This window comes from Mustela nivalis (genome assembly GCF_964662115.1).
Source record: "Mustela nivalis genome assembly, chromosome: 11".
Lineage (NCBI taxonomy): Eukaryota > Metazoa > Chordata > Mammalia > Carnivora > Mustelidae > Mustela > Mustela nivalis.
The window spans coordinates 65,573,198-65,593,014 of record NC_139030.1 but is presented as its reverse complement, the minus strand read 5'-3'; the positions used below and the strand labels follow the sequence as shown (position 1 = coordinate 65,593,014).

The 19,817-nt window shown below is 41.9% G+C and overlaps 2 protein-coding genes and 2 long non-coding RNA genes across 5 annotated transcripts in view; 2 read left to right on the top strand and 2 right to left on the bottom strand.

Annotated features, from left to right (window-relative positions):
* Positions 1-6,392, bottom strand: part of LOC309843930 (uncharacterized protein) — a 273,507-nt gene extending 267,115 nt beyond the window's left edge. Inside the window, exon 1 of the mRNA XM_082689953.1 lies at positions 6,344-6,392. The gene's annotated coding sequence lies outside the window, so the exon portion shown is untranslated. The remainder of the gene's footprint in view (positions 1-6,343) is intronic.
* LOC309843934 overlaps positions 1-19,817 on the top strand; it is a 1,014,078-nt gene that overhangs the window by 77,803 nt on the left and 916,458 nt on the right. The window lies entirely within an intron of this gene.
* Positions 6,635-19,817, top strand: part of LOC309843932 — a 22,205-nt gene continuing 9,022 nt past the window's right edge. The window contains exon 1 of the long non-coding RNA XR_014300419.1: positions 6,635-6,719. This is a non-coding gene — a long non-coding RNA (uncharacterized lncRNA). The remainder of the gene's footprint in view (positions 6,720-19,817) is intronic.
* RBM43 (RNA binding motif protein 43) lies at positions 7,117-16,539 on the bottom strand. Of its 2 annotated transcripts, none has more exons than XM_082689940.1 (4): positions 15,698-16,539; positions 12,642-12,852; positions 9,966-10,048; positions 7,117-8,923 (listed from the first exon to the last, which is right to left on the bottom strand). In XM_082689940.1, the coding sequence occupies exons 1-4, from the start codon at positions 15,824-15,826 to the stop codon at positions 8,174-8,176; spliced, it is 1,173 nt and encodes a 390-aa protein (XP_082546066.1). In that variant the 5' UTR covers positions 15,827-16,539; the 3' UTR covers positions 7,117-8,173. The 2 variants fall into 2 exon arrangements, with proteins under 2 accessions (XP_082546066.1, XP_082546067.1); XM_082689941.1 differs by lacking the exon at positions 15,698-16,539 and adding an exon at positions 15,003-15,526.

Below are 19,817 nucleotides of genomic sequence, written 5' to 3'. Positions count from 1 at the left end.
GGGTGGGGGCAGGGTCAATTTAAGTTTTACTGCATAAACAACAAAACGGTTGTTCAACCGAGGTGAGGCTGCTCTGGCTGAATAGGCCCTTACACCCACCACCCCACGCAGTCTAGTGGCAGAGACAAGGAAGCCAGAGATGACACCACCCCCCCCCATGGGTGCCAGCCCCCTGAAGAATAGCAGGAGGGTCAGGGCTTTGGAAACAAGGAAGAATGGTCCTTCCAGGTCTCACAGAAGGGCAATTTCTGACTCATCCTTCCTGGCATTCTGGGCATATCTGAAGGAAACGGCTGTAGAGACAGTCCTCCTTACTCGGGGTGGTTAGTTAGGTCTTATAAAGTCGTTGCCAACACCGGTTCTCAGTCACAGGAAGGGGAAATGCAGGGTTGGATTCCCACAAGCCTCTGGTCCCCGTATTTTCCTCAACCCATCAATACACAACCTTGCTTTATGTGGGTTTCCGCTCAAAGATGCTTTATTTCCTGTCTCCTGTTGATTCATGAACATGGAATTCATGTCCAGCAGCACCGTAAGTCACTCCGGAGTGAAGGTGACCACCGCGGTATTTCCGCGGGAAAGCAGGCCTCTGCCTTCTCCCACTTACGCACATCAGACAGGACTCAAGCACTGCACTCGGGGCCACTTTCAACAGCAACATCACCCCCCAAATGAAGAGAAATGTGAAAAACATGGCACTGAACACCGCGAAAAGGACACTCGTTTTCAGCAAACGCGCTGAAATAAGACGCCTCACCTTGTTCCAGAACATGCTGAGAGTCAGGCTTGTCACGCAACTCAAGATTTTCCGACCTTTCGCTGAGGTCCGGAAATGGGGTCACAAATAAATGTGATCAAGTAGGTGCATTCACAGACGCAGAACCCAACGAATACTGACCCCCGCCTGTGTTTGTGAGGAGAGAGCTCTGTCCCTCGGAGGCGCTTCCCGAGGGCTGACCTACCTTGACATAAGTTCAACACCGGGCCCAGTCTTCTTTCTTCACCCGCAGAAACTACTACCAGATCTGAGGGAGTCAAAGGGCTTGAGCACCGGGCCTCCGCCCACCCGGTTGGTGAAAGGGTTTCCATCTAAAATGGAACCGAGAACACCGAAGAGTCTCACGCATGCGCCCTCGGGAAAACGGAACAGACCTGAAACTGATTTCCCGCCACCGACGCTTATCCCCTGACCAAGGAACAGCCACGAAAAATCTCTCCCCATCTTCAAGCCAATTCCCGGGCTGTTCGGACTCGGGCTCGACTTTTCTCCTCTTTGCACTCCCTGCTCCTAAATACAGCCCACCCCAAACCCACAAGGGACTGTCCTGCAGCTTCCTTCAGCATGCTTTTCCCAAATTGCGGTTCCTCCACTATTCCCACGTAAAGTCAGTCCCCGGAAACTTGAGCTTGCCTCAGTTTACCTCTTTATTTAAGGTGACGCACTGAAATGACAACACTAGAGGCAACTTGTTAACCAGGATGGGTTCTCAAGGCAAACTGAGCAGACTTCCCAGGTTTCTGTCCTTCGGCCCTGACCTTCCTGCTGAGTGAGTATCCCTGGGGCTTTGAGAATTAGATTTAAAGAAAAGGAAAGAAAGAAAGACCTTCTCACAATGGAAAAAACTAAGGATAAGAGTCATTCTTTTAAGTATTTAAATAGAATGCCATTAACCTTATACTCCAAGGTGATAAAACATAACAGAGTACTTAAAAGGGTTCAGAGCAATTTCCTCCGTGGCATTGTTTACACAAACAGCTAACTATAGAAGTACGCCCCACCCCACCCTGCCATGCTGCCCCAGCAAAAAAAAATCAAGGATCGAATTTGAAAACTACAAGAATCTAATCTAACCTGGTTCAAGTCATCCTGGAAGCTGAAAACTACAGTCAAGTGTGTTCTTAACATGAAGGCAGAGCTTGGCCCTATGGGAATTAAGAGGTAGAGTCACCTATTGTCACAAAAGTCACTGAACAAAAATGACTCTCTCTTCCCCCAGAGATGAAAAACATCAAGACAAAATTCTGATATCCCATCCCAAAATGAGGCAGTGAAACAATGAACCCTATTTTAGTTCTACCTCTGTACAAACGGGGAGACCATTTCAGCAGCCATTCTCTTTTACAAGAGCTGTTTTGTAACATGAGGCAGTATCTTCCTTACCATGCTCTTCCTATTACTAAAAAAGGCTTGAAGCAAAAGCAAAGATAGTGGCATAAAGAATGGAGAAGAGGAAACAAATACAAGGAATGGTCTGGAGACAGAATCCAAAATGCTTTGTCATTTATAGAATGAGAGAAGGAAATTGTGCTACCCTTTTTACATTTTTTTATTCCTTTCATGAAATCACTTATTAAACAGATTTCTCCCATAACAACAAAGCCTTTTTTATATTCTATATCCCTCTTACCACCACCCCCTGAGAGATCGGGTTCTTTAAGTTAGTACTCTTGTAATATCTGAATACATAAAATATTTGTTAGATTAATTTCCTCCAATATTAAATTTCATAGAAAATCAAAAGGAGGCATATTCTACTCCTATTGTTTTTCTCGGTATTGCTAGAAATATGTTTTTTTGTGTGTTTTTGGTTTTTTTTTAAAGATTTTTTATTTATTTGACAGAGAGAGATGACAAGCAGGCAGAGAGAGGGGAGGAAGCAGGCTCCCTGCTGAGCAGAGAGCCCGATGCGGGGCTCGATCCCAGGACCCCGGGATCATGACCTGAGCCAAAGGCAGCGGCTTAACTCACTGAGTCACCCAGGTGCCCCTTGCTAGAAATATGTTAACTGCTGGATAGTCTTGACACACATACATATGCTATTACATAGTATTTTCTACTGGTTAAATGTTTTACTATCTCAAGCATTAATGGATAAACTGCTTATAAACATTGAGAATTCCCCCCATTGACTTCTTAGTCTGACAATAACGAGATACAAGAGTAAACAGACCCAACAAATCTTCATAACTACCTAATTAAACCACAAGGGACTTTTTGTCTCACTGGTGAAACCCAGTTAGGAACTAGGCAAATGAAAAGAACCATCCCAGGCACTCTTAGGGAATATGTTTAGTGCCTTCCTGCCTGCCAGGAGCAATTACTGACCAATCTGCATGAGAATATAAAAGAGAGGGCTATCTTTTTTTTTTTTTTAAGATATTATTTATTTATTTGACAGAGATCACATGTAGGCAGAGAGGCAGAAGGCAGAGGCTTTAACCCACTGAGCCACCCAGGCGCTCCAAGAGAGGGATATCTTGCTGCTTGACTTTCTCTTGCCAGAATTTCTTACATTGAAGGAAACAATACAAGGAGGAACTGAGGACACATTCTAAAGGGGTAAGAGATTAATATCAGCATTTGGATGTTGGCAAGTGAGAAGACTATAAAAAGAAAATTCCTGGACCAATGAACACACATTTATGAGATGCTTATTTCAGTACGAAATCCTGTATAAATTCTGTGGGGAGCACAAAAATTGTTCATGTTTTCATAGGTATTCGTGGAATGTCTATTATGTGCCAGGCACATAGTGTTATAAACAGAATAAAGTAGAAATAGACAACATTCCTGGCCTCAAGGAGACCACATAGGCAGAAAGGAAAATGAAAAACCAACAGACAAAATGTACTGTGAAATGCTGTCACAGGGAGGGGGGTATAGAGTATACAAGAGGGACCCACACAAAACCAACGGCAAAGATCAGAGGCTCCCAGGAACTTTTTTAAAAGAAAGCCATGTGTACTGGTTTCCTAAAGCTGCCATAACAAATAACCACGAAGTTGGTGGCTTAAAACAACAGAAATTTATTCTTTCACAGTTCTAGAGGCCAGAAGTCTAAAACCAAGGGGGTTGTCCTCTCCCTCTCTTATAAGGACACCAGTCCCTGGTTTAAGGCCTCACTCCAATCTAGATGATGTCATCTTAATGAATTACATCTGCAAAGACCCTATTTTCAAATAAGGTTACTTCTGAATTTTAAGGGGATACTATTCAACCCACTAACCCAGGTAAGAAATGACATAGGCCTGATCTAAAGTAATGAAAAGAAGAGGAAGAAGTCCAAAACAATGCTCAGTTTTTTAATTGGAGTAACATGTTGGTACCCACCTGAGATGAGGCATTCCAAGTAGACAGAGCTTTTCTTGGGGTGTTGGTATAGATAAGTTCTTAAGAATAATGACTACTATTTTTGAACATTTATTACCTACCATTATTTCTAAAACTCACAACCCTGTGAAAATAGGTATAATTTTCAGGTTACAGCTAAGCACACTGAAGCTAGAAGGGTAAAGAACTCTCCCAGAATCAGTTTGGAAGAAGTGAAAGATGAAAGAGAACAAGTGGACGGAGAATATGGAAGAGAGTCCACTGAAGTTGATAGAATTTTTATTTACACCAGGAAATGATCCTAGAGAAATGAAATCTAGGCACTGATAGTTAAGTTTCTTAAATTACTGTCTTTGGGAAAATCCATACTTTGCCACCAACATGGTTTATATGGAGAGATTCACATCAGAAATTAGACATTTCGGGGTGCCTGGGTGTGTCAGTGGGTTAAAGCCTCTGCCTTAGGCTCAGGTCATGATTCCGGGATCCTGGGATCGAGCCTCATATCCGGCTCTCTGCTCTCTCTCTCTCTCTCTCTCTCTCTCTGCCGCATACTTGTGATCTCTGTCAAATAAATAAAATCTTAATAAAAAAAAGAAATTAGACATTTCATTCCCTCCACACTTTTATATGTGTGGCTCGTTTGTTGGGGCATCAAGGAATCTTGTCCATCAAACAAAATTTGTAAAAACAAGGCTGTCAAAATTCAGCCATCCCTAAACTTGGTGTTCATCTACCAAACCAAGGGCTGTTTTGCCCTCCCTCCTCATCTCTTACCTGGACTAACAACCACCCATCAGGTCTTCCCTTCTGAGAGGTTTCTTCTGACCCTTGTTAAAGAAAATTACTCAAAACACAGAAATAAGGCAAAAAATAATTATGTGACCTTTTAATGCCTTGCTGGACATGCTCCAGTTAGCCCACTAGAGGGTCATCTCTTTTGGGGAATCTTCGTTTCACTTAATATCACAATTGATCGGGGCACTAACATTTTACAACTCAGTACAGTTAGAACTCTAACTTCTAAAAAACATGATAAAGTGTGATCATTTTTTTCTGTCTAGCAGAGAAAACAACCCCCAAATCAGTTTTATAGCCTCACTGGATGTTGATCAGCTTTGTTTCTAGTTTAGCAATCTTTACAAACAGGCTTTTCCTTATTGATTTTTAAATTCCATTTCTCCTGGTCTTTTTCATCCAGTATTGTCATTCTGATAGTTTACTCCTCATTAAGGCAAACAAAATTTTGACACATGCTCACTATCTTTTTCTATGAAAATTATGCAAATAATTTGGAAAATGGTTAACATATCCTCAGTAAAAATTGACAGTCCCTTCCACCTTACACCAACTATTTCTGTAGCAAGCACTAAAGTAATGACTTATTTGCCTTCTCTGCCAAACTAAGCAGTGACTTCTAGGAAATCGGTGAACATTTCTCTTATGTTCCATCATTGTCTCTAGAACCCTGCAGAACAATTGTCCCAGAGGATGAGCTCAACAAGAATTTCTGAATACATTTCTTACCTAAATGCCTTGGAACCCTTTCTCCCACTCTACTCCTTTGTCTGTCTTGATCTGAAGCTCCTATATCTTTTTTTAGTGGATAATGGCCCTCTTCACTACCTGCAGCCTCTCTGAAAATTATCAACATATTATCTAATTAAATGACAGGTTTTTCTCCCAGTGGCAGACATACAGTAGGGTTTGTACCTGACAAGAGGATGGAATTCCCATCATCTACCTGAGCATCAGTAAGCCTCAAAAATAAATTTAAATGAAAGTCACTACTGCTACTTTGGAAAAAATATTGGTTTTTATTCAAGATAGAAATTGATTGCACAACTAGCATATTATAAAGAAAGTGCTGTTAAACAAACTCTAAAATGCACAGCAACATGTAAAAACATCTGAAATACATAATGTCAAGCAAAAGATGCTCTATCCATACTTGTAAATCAATGTCTTACAGAGCATAGAATGAGCATCATTTTTCTGATCCAACTCTTTGTTTAAAGACTATCCTGTTGGTGTTAAATTTGTGATAATAATGAAAGCCTTAGTAGGTATAAAATTAAACTCTTTCAGTCATCAATTTATTGACTCTGCTTTAAATTCATCCTATGTGCCTACTCTGTGAAAAGAAATCTGTGATTCTTAAAATTTTTCTTCTGTGAAGTTTTCTCAGTAGAGGGCGCTAGAGAGACACTGCAAGAGGAAAGTCGTTCCTACCTCAAATTGTTCAATTGGCAGTCAATTAGGGATCCGTTTTCCAGCAGAGAAAGCTTCTCCCAGTACCCACTTCTGCAGCATGGGCAGCTTCTCCAGCATTAGGCTCATGCCGCAGGAGCAGTCGCTCACGTGTTCAGCCTCCAGCACACAAGGCCTCCCCAACACTCAGGGCCATGAGAGCATAATGGCCTGCTACACCCAGCCTCTAGTGGCTTCCCCCAGCAACTCCCCAGTGCATTGTGTAACAGAATGTCTCTGGTAAAACACTTCCTCTGAACAGTTTCCTCTAGAGGATGGATTTCCAGCAAGATCCCCTGGCACAAACCTTCCAGCAAATTCTCAGTCCTGGGATGGGAGGTAGGGGACTCTTCCACGGGTATCTAAACTGCTTCTTAGATCTGCTGTTCCTGTATTTTTTAGAGTTCTCTTTATTTACTAGCCAATCCCTCATTATTCCAATCCCTTATTAGAGTTAACACTTCTTTATATTAAACTCTCCCTATTCAAATTGCCGTGGGCCTTCTCCCTCTTGATTGGACCCAGACTGAGAAAAACTCCTAGGAACAAAATAGAAATGAAGCATCTTTTTGAGTATTTGGTATAAACAGCAGCTTGCCATGACAAAAAGAAAGTTTACTCAAACAACAATGAAATATCATATCTTAAAAGATGAAAATATTTGGGATTTAGATGGCTAAGAAAAATGAAAGCATATAGAGAAAATTGTCTTGTGCTTTTCTTTTGACTTAATAGTCCACATCATCATGATCACATTTATTTACTTTTTTAAAATATTTTTTATTTATTTATTTGTCAAAGAGAGAGAGATCACAAGTAGGCAGAGAGGCAGGCAAAGAGGGGGTGGAAGCAGGCTCCCTGCTGAGCAGAGGCCTGACCTGAGCTGAAGGCAGAGGCTTAACCCACTGAGCCAGGCACCCCAACATTTATTTACTTTGAGATGAGCAAGATGTATACATTTTATCATCCTAGGATAATGTGTCCCAGGCACTGGAAACTATCCCAAAGTTAAATTCAGGGGAGTCATAGACAACCAAATAACTTAAAAGCTCTTGTTTTCCCTTCTCCAGTAATTCTTCTCCAGAATTTTCAAATCCTTCTGTCATCTTTAAGGAAACATCTATGTTTTTATTCCTCAAATGCTATTACTTTAGCCATGTAATTATAAAATAAAGGGAGGAATAAAGAAAAAAGACACTATACTTTGTAATTCTTCACAATTCTAAGAGAACCAGCATTTTATGTATGTACTTAGGCTAAATAAGCAACAATAAGCAGCCTTGTACCAATCAGATTTAGTCAGGTAATGATTACCTGCTTCAGAAGTACTTTCAATCAAAGTAGCTTCTCCAAGTGAGTTTTGCCAGCGTTCTAATTCTGTTTAGAGTAAACAAACTATTTGGAGTAAATGCTATGAAATGGCCAAAGGCATAACAATCATCCAAACATCTTCTGTGTTAGATTTAAGGCTATTTCTCTTTCTGAAAATTTGGAGGTACAGAGAAAGTGAGATTTCTCCAAACTTAAAGAGATTTTTTTTCAAAGTTTTAAGCCTTAAATATTATTTCTGTAGTCAGATAGGCCGAGTTTAACCCCAGCCCCGTTCCTTGTCCACTGGATAACTCAGACAAGAGTTTTAACCTCTCCAAATCCTAGGTTCTTCCGCTACAACATGAGCATAGCAATGTCTACACTGAAGGATGGTTGCAAGGATTAAATGAGATAATGTGTATAAAGCTAGTCAGAAACTGCTCACTACTCTGTGAGGAAAAGCAACTGCCATTGTCATTACTACTGCTGAGATCTCATTGTCTAACTTTCTAACCTTATTAATTCCGTGACCTCTTTTTTAAACAAGTTTGTGTCAGAAGATGATCCTATAATGTCTATGTGTGTCTCATAAAAATTAATCTGAACCTGAGGGAACCTTGAACTGAGTTGTTCACATGCCAGTTTAATATTTCTTTTATCTTTACTTCCCTTTCCTTTCAAAGTGAGTGTCTCCTTTCTCAGTTCAAAGTGAAGAGCAAGTGAATATTCCTCAAAAAGTGCTTTTACAACCTTTTCATTATTTGGCTGAGAACATTCTTGAGCATTTTTTATACAAATTGTGGTAATTTCACCATCCACTCTTTCCTCACAGAAAACTTGACAGGTTTTCAATGTGTTTTTGTAAAATCTGCTCTTTTTGAGGTAGAGAAAAATATCTGTGTCTAGAACAAGCGTTTCTCCTCTCCTGGTGGCCTCGGGTACTGAGGACCTGAGCGACTCTGAGGAGCTTCTTCTCTGGAGATGCCCTCTGGGGTTCTGCCTATTCGGACTTTTCCCCTCACTGATAAAATTCCTGTTTTTTTCTAAAAGAAAACTTGCTTTTAATAGCAAAGATTCTTTGAGCTTCTGGATAGCCAGAAATGATCCTTGGACGGAGATTCTTCCATTAGGTTCCAAAGGACTGAAGCGTAAAGTTGGGATTTTCCTTTTCAGATCCATTACCAGACTTTCTAGAGGGACTTGACTCCTAAAAACAGATAGATCGAGGATAGCTTCCACAGAGCTGAAGACCTAAAATTAAAGAGAGAGAAATTAAAACAGCACTGTCAGTTCAAGCAGACTACATAAACACGTTCTTTTTCTGCCACTCTCTCTGTCTCCATAGCAGTTACCCCAAACCAAGCCCAACGGCCCAGCATAGACTGGTTTCTTGCGCCATAGCAGTCCATCAAGTTCACAATTTGGGATTCATAGTCCCTCACTGCATTTCCAAAAACAGAGATAGTCAAATATTCTTTAGAGACAGAATGTTATTTGAAACAAAGCCGTAAGCAAAACCCATACACTGTTGTAAGTACAGATAGCACTCTGTTCTAGCTCTTCTCTGTGGACGGGATCCCCTTAGAAAGCCCTTCTGGCAAAGTTCATCAGAAGCTGCCCAGAACCCTGAGTTTCTTAGTGAATGGTTTTAAACCAGTGAATTTTAACTCTTTCCTCCTATATCTACTCTCCTGCCTCTTTAAAATCTTTTTAATGTTCATCTTAATTGGGTTTTTGTCCCCAAATAAGTCTTTAGGTAGATAACTGACATCCTCCATATAAGCATAAAAGCACTTGCTTGAAAGCATCAAGAAACATACACAGAAACATAAAATAGGCCAGACAATAAGCAAAACATTTCAAGACACACGTTTGGCATTTAACAATGACTCAGGTTAGCAAGGGTGCATTTTCTTTGGTAGGAATCACGAGATGAGAGTGCTTTGTGTCGCCTGTGTAAGGAACACAGAGAAGAAACATGATCCAGGGGGCACCTCGGTGGCTCAGTTGGTAAAATGACTGCCTTCGGCTCAGGTTATGATCTCAGAGTCCTGGGATGAAGCCCTGCGTCGAAACCCGTGAATCCCATGTCAGGCTCTCTGCTTAGTGGGGAGTTTGCTTGTCTCTCTGCACCTTCCCCTGCTCATGCTCTCTGTCTCTCACAGACTCTCTCTCTTTCAGATAATTAATTAATTAATTAATTAAAATCAGGAGGGAAGGAAGGGAGGGCGGAGGAGGGGAAGAAGGGAGGAAGGGAGGGAAGAGATCCAGGACCGCCAGTATCATACCTTACCTTTTCATGGCAGTGAGGGTCTGTGAATGGAGTAGATCCAGACTTTTCTACCTGACAGCGTTCCTGTTTTCTGTTGACATTCTCTACACATAAGCAGAAACATTGCCATCAGAAGTGTTTGTGGGATGACACACTAATAATTACTTAAATTATTAATAATAAAAATCTTCAACTCTGTTGTTTCACATACCTTATTTTTTTCTACACTTTTCCTTTAAATTCAACATTTTTTTTAAAAGATTTTATTTATTTATTTGACAGAGAGAGATCACAAGCAGATGGAGAGGCAGGCAGAGAGGGAGATAGAGGGAAGCAGGCTCCCTGCTGAGCAGAGAGCCCGATGCGGACCCGATCCCAGGACCCCGAGATCATGACCTGAGCGGAAGGCAGCGGCTTAATCTTAACACTGAGCCACCCAGGCGCCCTAAATTCACCATTTAAATAGTTTTCCCTTTTAGTTTAAAATTCATTTTTTGTGTACCTATGATCCTAATCATATTTTTTAAAACACATAAGTGTGTATACATATGTATATATGTATACATATATATGAATAGAACACAAAAACCTAAGAGGAAAGTCTCCCTTTGTTAATTATGGCCACAAGGAGACCACCTTGAGAATCCAGATACCACACTATCCTGGTTTTCTTCAAAATTAGCCCTTTGCTAATTCTTTTTCTCTTCCCATTTTCTATATGTTAGCATGCCTTAGGCCTCAGGCCTTGTATCTCTTAGCAAACGTACACCCAGTCAAGGGTTCATCTTGACAATCCCACAGCTTTAGATACTAGCTCCAGATGTATCTTGCAAATTCTATCTTTGGCCTTGGCTTTCCTTTGCTTTTGGAAATCTCTACTTCATTATGCAAATAAGCATCTCCTTGACCAGAGTTCGACTCTTGATAACCATCCCCCTCCCAAAAGTACTCTTCCTCCAGTGTTCCACATCTAAGAACATGACATCTAACCTGTCAGCAAATCATGAATGGCCACTGGGTCTCAATCACCAGCCCTGTTAACACCCTAGTCAAAACCAGCAATGACTACTAGCTCCTGTTCTCCACACCACTGCTAGAGGGATCACCCAAGAAAAGGTAGTCACACTTTGACAGTCATCTGCTCAAAACCCTCCCTCTCCCCCAGAATAAAATCCAGACACCTTGCCTTGACTTACAGGCTGGTCCCCAGCCACTCATCTGACCCATCTCCTTTTACTCTCTCCTTACTGGCTCTGGCCACTCGGGCCACCTTGCTATCTTCAAAATGCCCAGCATGCTACCCTCTCAGAGGTTTTCCCAGCCCTTCCCTTGCCTTAGAATGTTCTTGACCCTTATCTGCACATTCCCTTACCTCATGCACATGTCTGCTCAAATGTCACCTAAAGGGGATATTTCCCCACCCATTCGATCTAATAAAATAGCCCTCTCCATCCCATTCCATCCCTTTATTGTTTTATATTTTTTCATAGTATTCACATTATATGTTAATATACACAAATTAATATATAAATGTAATAAATAAATATATAAACCCAAATAAATATAAATATATAAATAATATATAAATGTGCAAATTAATAAAACACCCAATGCAATATATATTCATTTATTGCTTTTTTATTATCTATCCAGCATGGATGTATGCTTCAGGAAAGAAAACATTTTGCCTACTTCACTCACTGCTGTATCCAGAAGGCCTAGAATGGGGCCTGGCAAATAATAAGCACTCACAAATATTCGTGAATAAATGAATGAATGAGCCTTCTCTTTCTCTCTCTGAGTTATCAATTCAACATTTGAAAAACTAGCTTCCAAAAACACCATAATCCCGTAATAGCCAAAAGGAGGAGTCCCTCCTACCATCCCTACCTGAACATTGCCAATGGGAAGGAAGGAATGAATGAATGGTGACAGATAAAGGTACCCTGATAATCCACAGTCTCTTAGGTCTCTCTCTAGATCCTATCTTCCCTCAAGCAAAACAAGGTCTTTTCTTCTGCCCCCAATACCATGTGGTATTTTACCTCCAAGATGCTGGCATGGAGGCTCATCTTTCTCTGGCAATTTATTTTGCCAGTCACTGAACTGTTGAGAAGGCTGCCCCTTCCATGAGCCTGAAGGGATGAGACCCAACGGCCTCACCTATGTCAGGGCTGGAGGTAACGAACAGAATGGCTCCATCTGATATCAGATCCAAGCCATGTTTCTCCAGTCCATTACCAGTGATAAAGCCAACACTAGGTTAAAATATCCTTTTGTTGGTTTGAACAGAGAGAAGCAAATAGTATGATGATATTGCTGAAGTCACTTGAAAATTCCCAAAGCGGCCATCTAATTTGTGAGATTATCGATTATTTTTGTGGGGATTTCTTTTCTGTATTTTACAAGTTCTCTACAACAAAATGTATCACTTTTTCCCCCAAGATCTAGATAGATTCCAAATATAGAAGGAAAGAAGTTTTCAAGAATTTGGCAGTTACTACCAACTTTATCATGAACCATTTTACATATATTCTTGCTAATGCAATATTGTACCACTTTTATATTCAGAATAGAATAATATTTTCAAAAAGCTACTTTAAACTTTACCAATCCCATGAATCATTTTAATGAAACTCAGTTTTTAATTTCATTTCAGAAGTATTTCTAAGTTTATAAAATTTGATTTGGAAGTACCTTTTTTTCCTTTGAACCTCACATTTGCAACTCCCCTGGCTTTTGTTGGATTTATCACATTTCCAACAACCCCACTTTCATTCTTAGTATCTTGGTAGTGAGTCTTCATTACTGTGGTCCGCAATTGATCATTAATAAGGTCAGCCAAATGACCAGCAACTGCAGCTGTTCTTTCAGAAGTTTTGGATTCCTTGCCTTCCAAAACGGATGCCTGTAAGAGAACGAGTAGGATAGTTTTTAAATATAAAAAGAAGATTCAACTTAATACAGGCATTTCACACACCAGTGAGGGAGAGGCTATTTTATTCAATAAAGGTGTTAGTACAGTTGATCAGATACTTGAAAAAAAGAATTAAGGATAGATCTTTGCTTCACATCATATGCCACATGTATTTGAGAATTAAATGTAAAAAGTGAACTCTTCATTTGTTTTATAAATGGAAAGCATTTGTTAATATTTGTCTGATATTAGAAAGGCCCAAAAGTAATGGCAGTCCCAAAGTTAGAAATCAGAGATACAAAATTTTAAAAATTAAGTTTAAAAGCAAATCAAGCTAACCACCAAATATGGTAGTTTGGAGATGGCTGTATGTTTTGTTGATTGTATAGTCCCACAGTACATAAGCCAATAATAAATACATCTCTACTTTTTTTTTTTGCCAGAATTAGAAAAAAGATACCCTAAAAAAACAGCAATCATACTGGGGCTGCAGTAGACTAAATCCTGCCCTCCTATACATATCTGAGCTGGAATTCAACTACTGAGAGCATATGCTATTGCAGACCCCGCCATTATACTCAGCACAGAGTACCAGCTCCCAGTAGATACCTCCCTGAGCTCACTCTCTTTGAACTTCTTATTTTACCCAGGTATGAGGCTTCTATTTCAATGTTTTGACTTGTTTCCCAGCCCATTTAGGAAAGTGGACCCATAAGCTGCTCCCAGTGCTTACATAGGTAGTCCAACCCAATTATACCAAAGCTCAGACTTAATCTATCCTAAATTACCCCCAGGGAGGACAGGATATCTTATGGGCCTGAGTAGGGGTTAACAGATCACAAAGATGTTTTGGGCTCTGAGCTCAGAGGACTCTGTACGCAGAACAGGACTTCACTGAGGACAAGCAAGCTACTTTTGACGTCCCAGGTCAAGAAAATAGTCTAGGTACATAATATCCTATCCATCCGAATGGCACCTTGAAATGAAAGCAAAAGAATAAAAAAGGCTGAGGTCAAATTTTAATTAATGGCCAAATTTAATTAAAAATGCAAAAGAAGGGGCGCCTGGGTGGCTCAGTGGGTTAAAGCCTCTGCCTTCGGCTCAGGTCATGATCCCAGAGTCCTGGGATCGAGCCCTGCATCGAGCTCTCTGCTCCTCGGGGAGCCTGCTTCCTCCTGTCTCTCTCTCTGCCTACCTGTGATCTCTGTCTGTTAAATAAATAAATAAAATCTTTAAAAAAAAATGCAAAAGAAGAGTTCAGAACAACAGCAAAGGGACAGAGGGACAGGGGATGAAAATGGCTCATGTTGAGACATATAAAACAAAGGGAGTGCCTCCTGAAAATGAAACTTATAATGATCTATTAAATATTTGTTACAGAAAATACTTTTAATAGAGGAAAACAGAGTTTCTTAAAATATTCACAACTAGATCGCATAGCAAACAGTAAAAATATATGTTTTCCTCCATCCTAGTCCCAATTGGTATAATGTAATAATCCCAAAATAGTTCTTCCTAGCAGAGGAAAGAAAATGACAAGAGATTTTTTAGATTTTTCAGGAATTCTACTTCACTGATTTGTCTCTATACAACACTGGCTGGCCCACACCAATCTCAATGGTTCCATGGCTTGTCAATGAGTTTCCTGTTTGCCTTTCATCAATGTCAAAGAAAAACTTTCCATCAATTTAAATTCAGAAAATCTTACTCCACCTCTGCCCTCAACGATACTAATTCCATATTTCTTTATTTAAGTGTCTGCATTTCATTTATCTTTGAAATCAAAGGAACTCTCCCTGACGACTACCAATCTCTGCTATCCAGCATTAAGAAAAGGGGTTCTTGGAAATAACCCCGCCGAGAACTACCGCAGAGATATAGGATTTTGAAACAAGAGCAGCATTTTGGCCAGGAGTTATTAGGTGATGACATTTTCCCAGTATCCGTGATATACTTAAGACACTTTGACCGTAGTGTCAGAAAGCTAGAAGCTATAAAGAAAAACTGAGTTTTTAAGCAAGGCACTGGAGAGAAATAATAAGATTCATGCCCTGTGTTCGTATATATTTCCTTTTTTAAAAAGTAGTTATTTTCATTGACGTTGCCGTTGCTGCTGCCAGTAAACAAAATCGTACTGAGACCTCACGACGGCTTTGGCATCTCGGGGACCCGAGCCGTTAAAGGCCCTGCCACGCTCTCACGCGCTCGATGGAAAGCACACGGAAGGCTCAGTCTTGAACTTGCTAACAGTTCTTGCTAGCCAGCACAGATGGTGAAAACACGGAGCCCTTTGTCCTTGGAGGCTGAGCTACGGCCACAGAGAATTCCCACTAATGCAGACAAGACATCGGGATGCCTTCCCAGCTTGAATCCTTGGCTCGACCCCTTCTCGCCCGCCCTTCTCAAATGGGACACAGCGGCCTCCGTTTCTGGGTTCCTCTCTCCGCCCGGGCTCCCCCATGCAGTCGCAGGCCACAGTTAAGCCCAAGCAGCCTGCGAAGCGACTTCTCGACGAGGCAGCTGTGCCCCGGAGCAGGAGACTCCGGGTGCGGGCGGCGGCAAGGCGTGCCCCGGCCTCGAGCCTCTCCCCCACCGCCCGCTGTGAATGCACCGCGCGCGCCGCACCGCCGCAGGAGCAGGTGCAGACCGGTCGGGGCCGCGTCTGCGGGCGGGTGGGCCTCCGGGCCAGGGGACGCTCCGCCCGCACCCGGCTCCCGCGCGCGCCGCCCGGGACAGCTCCGCACGCGCGCCGGCCCCGCTCCGCGCCCGTCTGGGGGACCGGGGCGACGGGCGGGAACGACCCTGCGCCGCAAAATGCAAAACAAAAGCAACTTGCCATGGCGGAGGAGAGACGCGCCTTCGGCCGCCGGCAGGGCCCACCCGACTCTAGCACCGCGCGGGCCGCAGGGAGGCCCCGCAGGCAGGTTTTGCTTTCAGTTTCGGCTGCGGCTAGCTCGGAGACCATGTGAGAAGAGACGGCCCCTCCACGGCCTGCCCCTGCTCCGCGCCTCGCGGCCTCCGAGCGCGAGCGGAAGCCCCGGCCCGGGCCGCCTGCTGCCTGGGTAGTTTCACAGCGTTTGAAACTCGCGCGGGAGGGGCGCCGGCAGGAATCCCCGCAGTCATTCGGGGACTCCCCGGGTGCTGTGTCTGTCCCGTGCTCAGTAGAAATCCGGACCTCCTTTTTGCGCCCTCGGCTTCCCTGTCGCGGGACTTCCCACCACCCCACACCTGTTCCTCCTCTGCCTCGCCTGCCAGCGCAGGGCCAGTCGCGCCGCGGCCAGGGACACAGGGCCCCTGTCAAGAGAGAGTTCCCCGGCTTGTCCACGCCGGTCTGACTCCAGTCTGGCACCTAGGGGGACACGAGTAATCTACCTACAGGGCTTCGCAGTCCAAGAGAGCACGAAGAGGAAAGGCAAATGGCTGGCAAACGTGAAGAAGCCTGGCTCCACTCCTAAGAAATACAGACTGAAATCCTCCCGAGATCCCTCTTCTCCACGATGAGGGTGATAGAAATTAAAAAGTATAGTGATACCCAGTGTTAGCCAGAGTGTGAGGAAGCCTCCGTGTTGCTGCAAGCGTAGATGGGTGCCACCATTTCTAAGGAGTTGGCCCCCTTTCAAAATTTAAAGTGTGAAATGAGTGCGGAAATGCATAGACTGAGCAGTTCCACTCTCAGAACTGAAGTGAAGTTCCAGCGCCCAAGTCGAAGATACTGTACACAGATGCCAACTGTGCGTTGCTTTAATATGTGTCATTTTGGTTAAGTTTTTCACTCAGTCCGTGAATAGAGCTAATTATTATATGGCTGATGGCACATGTATATGGCCTAAGACTATGATAATTTTAAACAGTTGGAGGTTATCTATACGTAATTCCCCAACTCAGACTTTATCTTCAGATTCCTGTATCTAAGGGCCCAGTTGTATGTGTAACAAGCATGTGAAATTTAACGAGACCAAGCAAAACTCTCCTTCCACCCTTTCTTCCCTCTCAGTACATAATAACACTACCCACCCAGGAGCCCAAGCTCATGACTCACTGGTCTTCTGTGATTCCTCTTTTCCTTAGCTCTGTTTAGGACATTCCATAAACACACACTCTCTCCAACCCCACCTTCACCAACCAGGTCAAGTCCGCATCCAGCCTCGTTCTCCTTCAATTCATTCTGGATACCACACACCAAACAATTCTTTTTTAAGGTAAGTCAGGTTTGTTCCCTATTTAAACACTTTGATGTCTTCCCATTGCACAGGAATACTGCACATTGGTTTTATTTATTTATTTATCTATTACTTTAAATTCCCATTGCACCTTAAATAAAATTTACATTTCTCACCAGGAAAGAAAAATGGCCTTGATCTACTTTCTATGGCTAGACCCCCTAAACTGTCCTCACTCCCTCTGTTCTGACCACACAAGAAGCCATCTAACTGGAGACTTTTCTTGCCCTTGGTTATTGTTTGTTTTGTTTTGTCTTTTTAATTTATTTGACAGAAAGAGAGCACAAGCAGGGAGAAGCACAAAAGGGAGAAGCAGGATCCCCGCTGAGCAGGGCCCCTGATGTGGGGGCTTGGCTTGATCCCAGGACCTGAGCCGAAGACAGACACTTAACTGACCGAGCCACCCAGGCGCCCCTTACCCTTGGTTCTTTGTCCAGGCTGGATAGCTCCTCCCTGATCTTCACTTTTCTGACCCCTTGGTGTGACTAAAGTCTTAGCTCAAATGACCCCTCTTCAAAGAGACTGCTTCTAATTACCCTGTCTGAATTTGTTCCCCCCTCCCCAGTTAATTGTTATACTATCACCCTGTCACTCTGTCTTAATGGCATCACCCCTTTCTAAAAATATCTTCATATATTTATTGTTTTTCTCACTTGTCTCCCCCAACATGGTAGACATTAGTACTGCTCACCAGTGTTGCTTGATCTTCTCAATTCAGGCACCTGGAGGCATTGCCCTTCCTCAGCCTTTGATTTCGTCAAGGCCATATCATTCATTCAGCCTGTGAAAGAGAGGAGACCTGACATGTCTCCTATTTGGGTGAAGTGTTCCATTGGCAGCACAAGAGTCTCCAATGCTCTCTTCTTGTCCTTGGTGCTCAAAGAAGAATGCACTGAAGGGAACATGCACCACTGAGCCAATATGCAGAACACATTTGCACTAGAGAGCCGCCTGGACCCATAACAAAATATATATGAATGAAAAATAAAGTTCTGATGTTTTAAGCTACTGAATTTTTTTCAGCAACATCATGCTAAGATAGTCCACTAGAATTAAAGAACACCATGAAAATATTTGCAAATTACACATCTAATAAAAGATCTGTATCTATAATATACAAAGAACTATTACAACACAAAAATAAAAAGACAATTCAACTTAAAAATGGACAAAAAATTGAATAATAGACTTTTTTTTCAAAGATACATGAATGGATAATATGCACATGAAAATATACTCAGCATCATTAGTCATTAAAGAAATGCAAATTAAAACCACAATGACATACCACTCCACACTGACTAAAATGGCTGTAATCAAAAAGACAGATAATAACATGTTGTCAAGAAAGTGGAGAAAGGAGAACTCTCATACAGCGCTGGTGGGAAAGTAAAATGTTACAGCCACCTTCTTAAACAGTTTAGCAGTTCTCAAAAATTTAAGCATAAATTTACCACGTGACCAGGAAATTTTACTTGTTGAGAACTAACCCAAGAGAAATGAAAACATCATGTCCAAACTAAGACTGCCAGTGTTCATAACAGCATTATATATAATAGCCAAGAAGTAGAAATAACCCAAATGACCATCAATTGCTTGAAGGATAAACAAAATACACCATATATATATAGTATATATATACTATATATATATATATATTGACAATGTAATACTGTTCAGCAATAAAAAGGGGTGAACTACTAATACATGATACAAAGATGAAGCTCAAAAACATCAATGAAGTGAAAAAGTCTGACACAAAAGGTCATATGTTGTATACTTCTGTTTAACCAGAAAAGACAAACATATGAAGAGAGAAAGCAGAATAGATGTGCTTTGGGCCGGAGGTGGGAACAAAGATTAACTGTAAATGGACACGAGCACCACGAGCCAAGCTGGGACACTCTCCAGGGAATAACAAGAGATCTAGGATAGAGTCAGGAAGTCTACCCATGTGTGCCATGGAACCTTAGAATGACCCTTAACCTTGTATGTTCCAACTATTCCAGCTTGTACGTGCTGACAGGACGCAGGAAAATGCTACCCCCAAAATATGACAGCTTGGCATACTGAATTTTCAAACTGAGGGAATAAAAGAAAGGACATGTGCAAGAAAGACTTTCTGACATTCTCCTGAAGCAGGTCATAAAACTCTTCAGTGTTTTATGTAACCCTCATTCTTCCCTGTATCCAAAAGAAAGGAAAAGCTTTACCTCCAAAGACAAAAGGACACAGAAAGGAATCTGAATGAACAGGCCTTGCTGTTTCCCTTAGTGTTTATTACACTTAGCGAACACTCTTCGTCCTAACATCTTCCACTTTTTATGACTTCACACTCATCATCAGCTTTAGCATAAAAACACTCGGGTTTAATAATTTCTTGGGGTCTTCATATCCTTATGAAGGCTCCCGTATCACAGAAAATTTATATTAAATACATGTCTGTGCTATTCTCCTGTTAATTTGGTTTAATTGGTTTAATTTTCAGATCTAGTCAGGGACTCTAGGAGGGTTAGGGAAAACTTTTTCTTCCCCTAATGTGCCAAAAGATCCTTGAGCAAACATGACTCCAAATGTGGTCAAAATAATTCTAGCAGCTTATTACTGAAAAGGCATCCAAAAAAATATTTTAATCTCTTACAGCCCCAGTTACGAGGCCTCCCATCTCACTGCACTTTGCTCTGAATCGTAGCTTAAGGAAATGAAATTGACATTTTCCTGGATGTTTTTAATTTG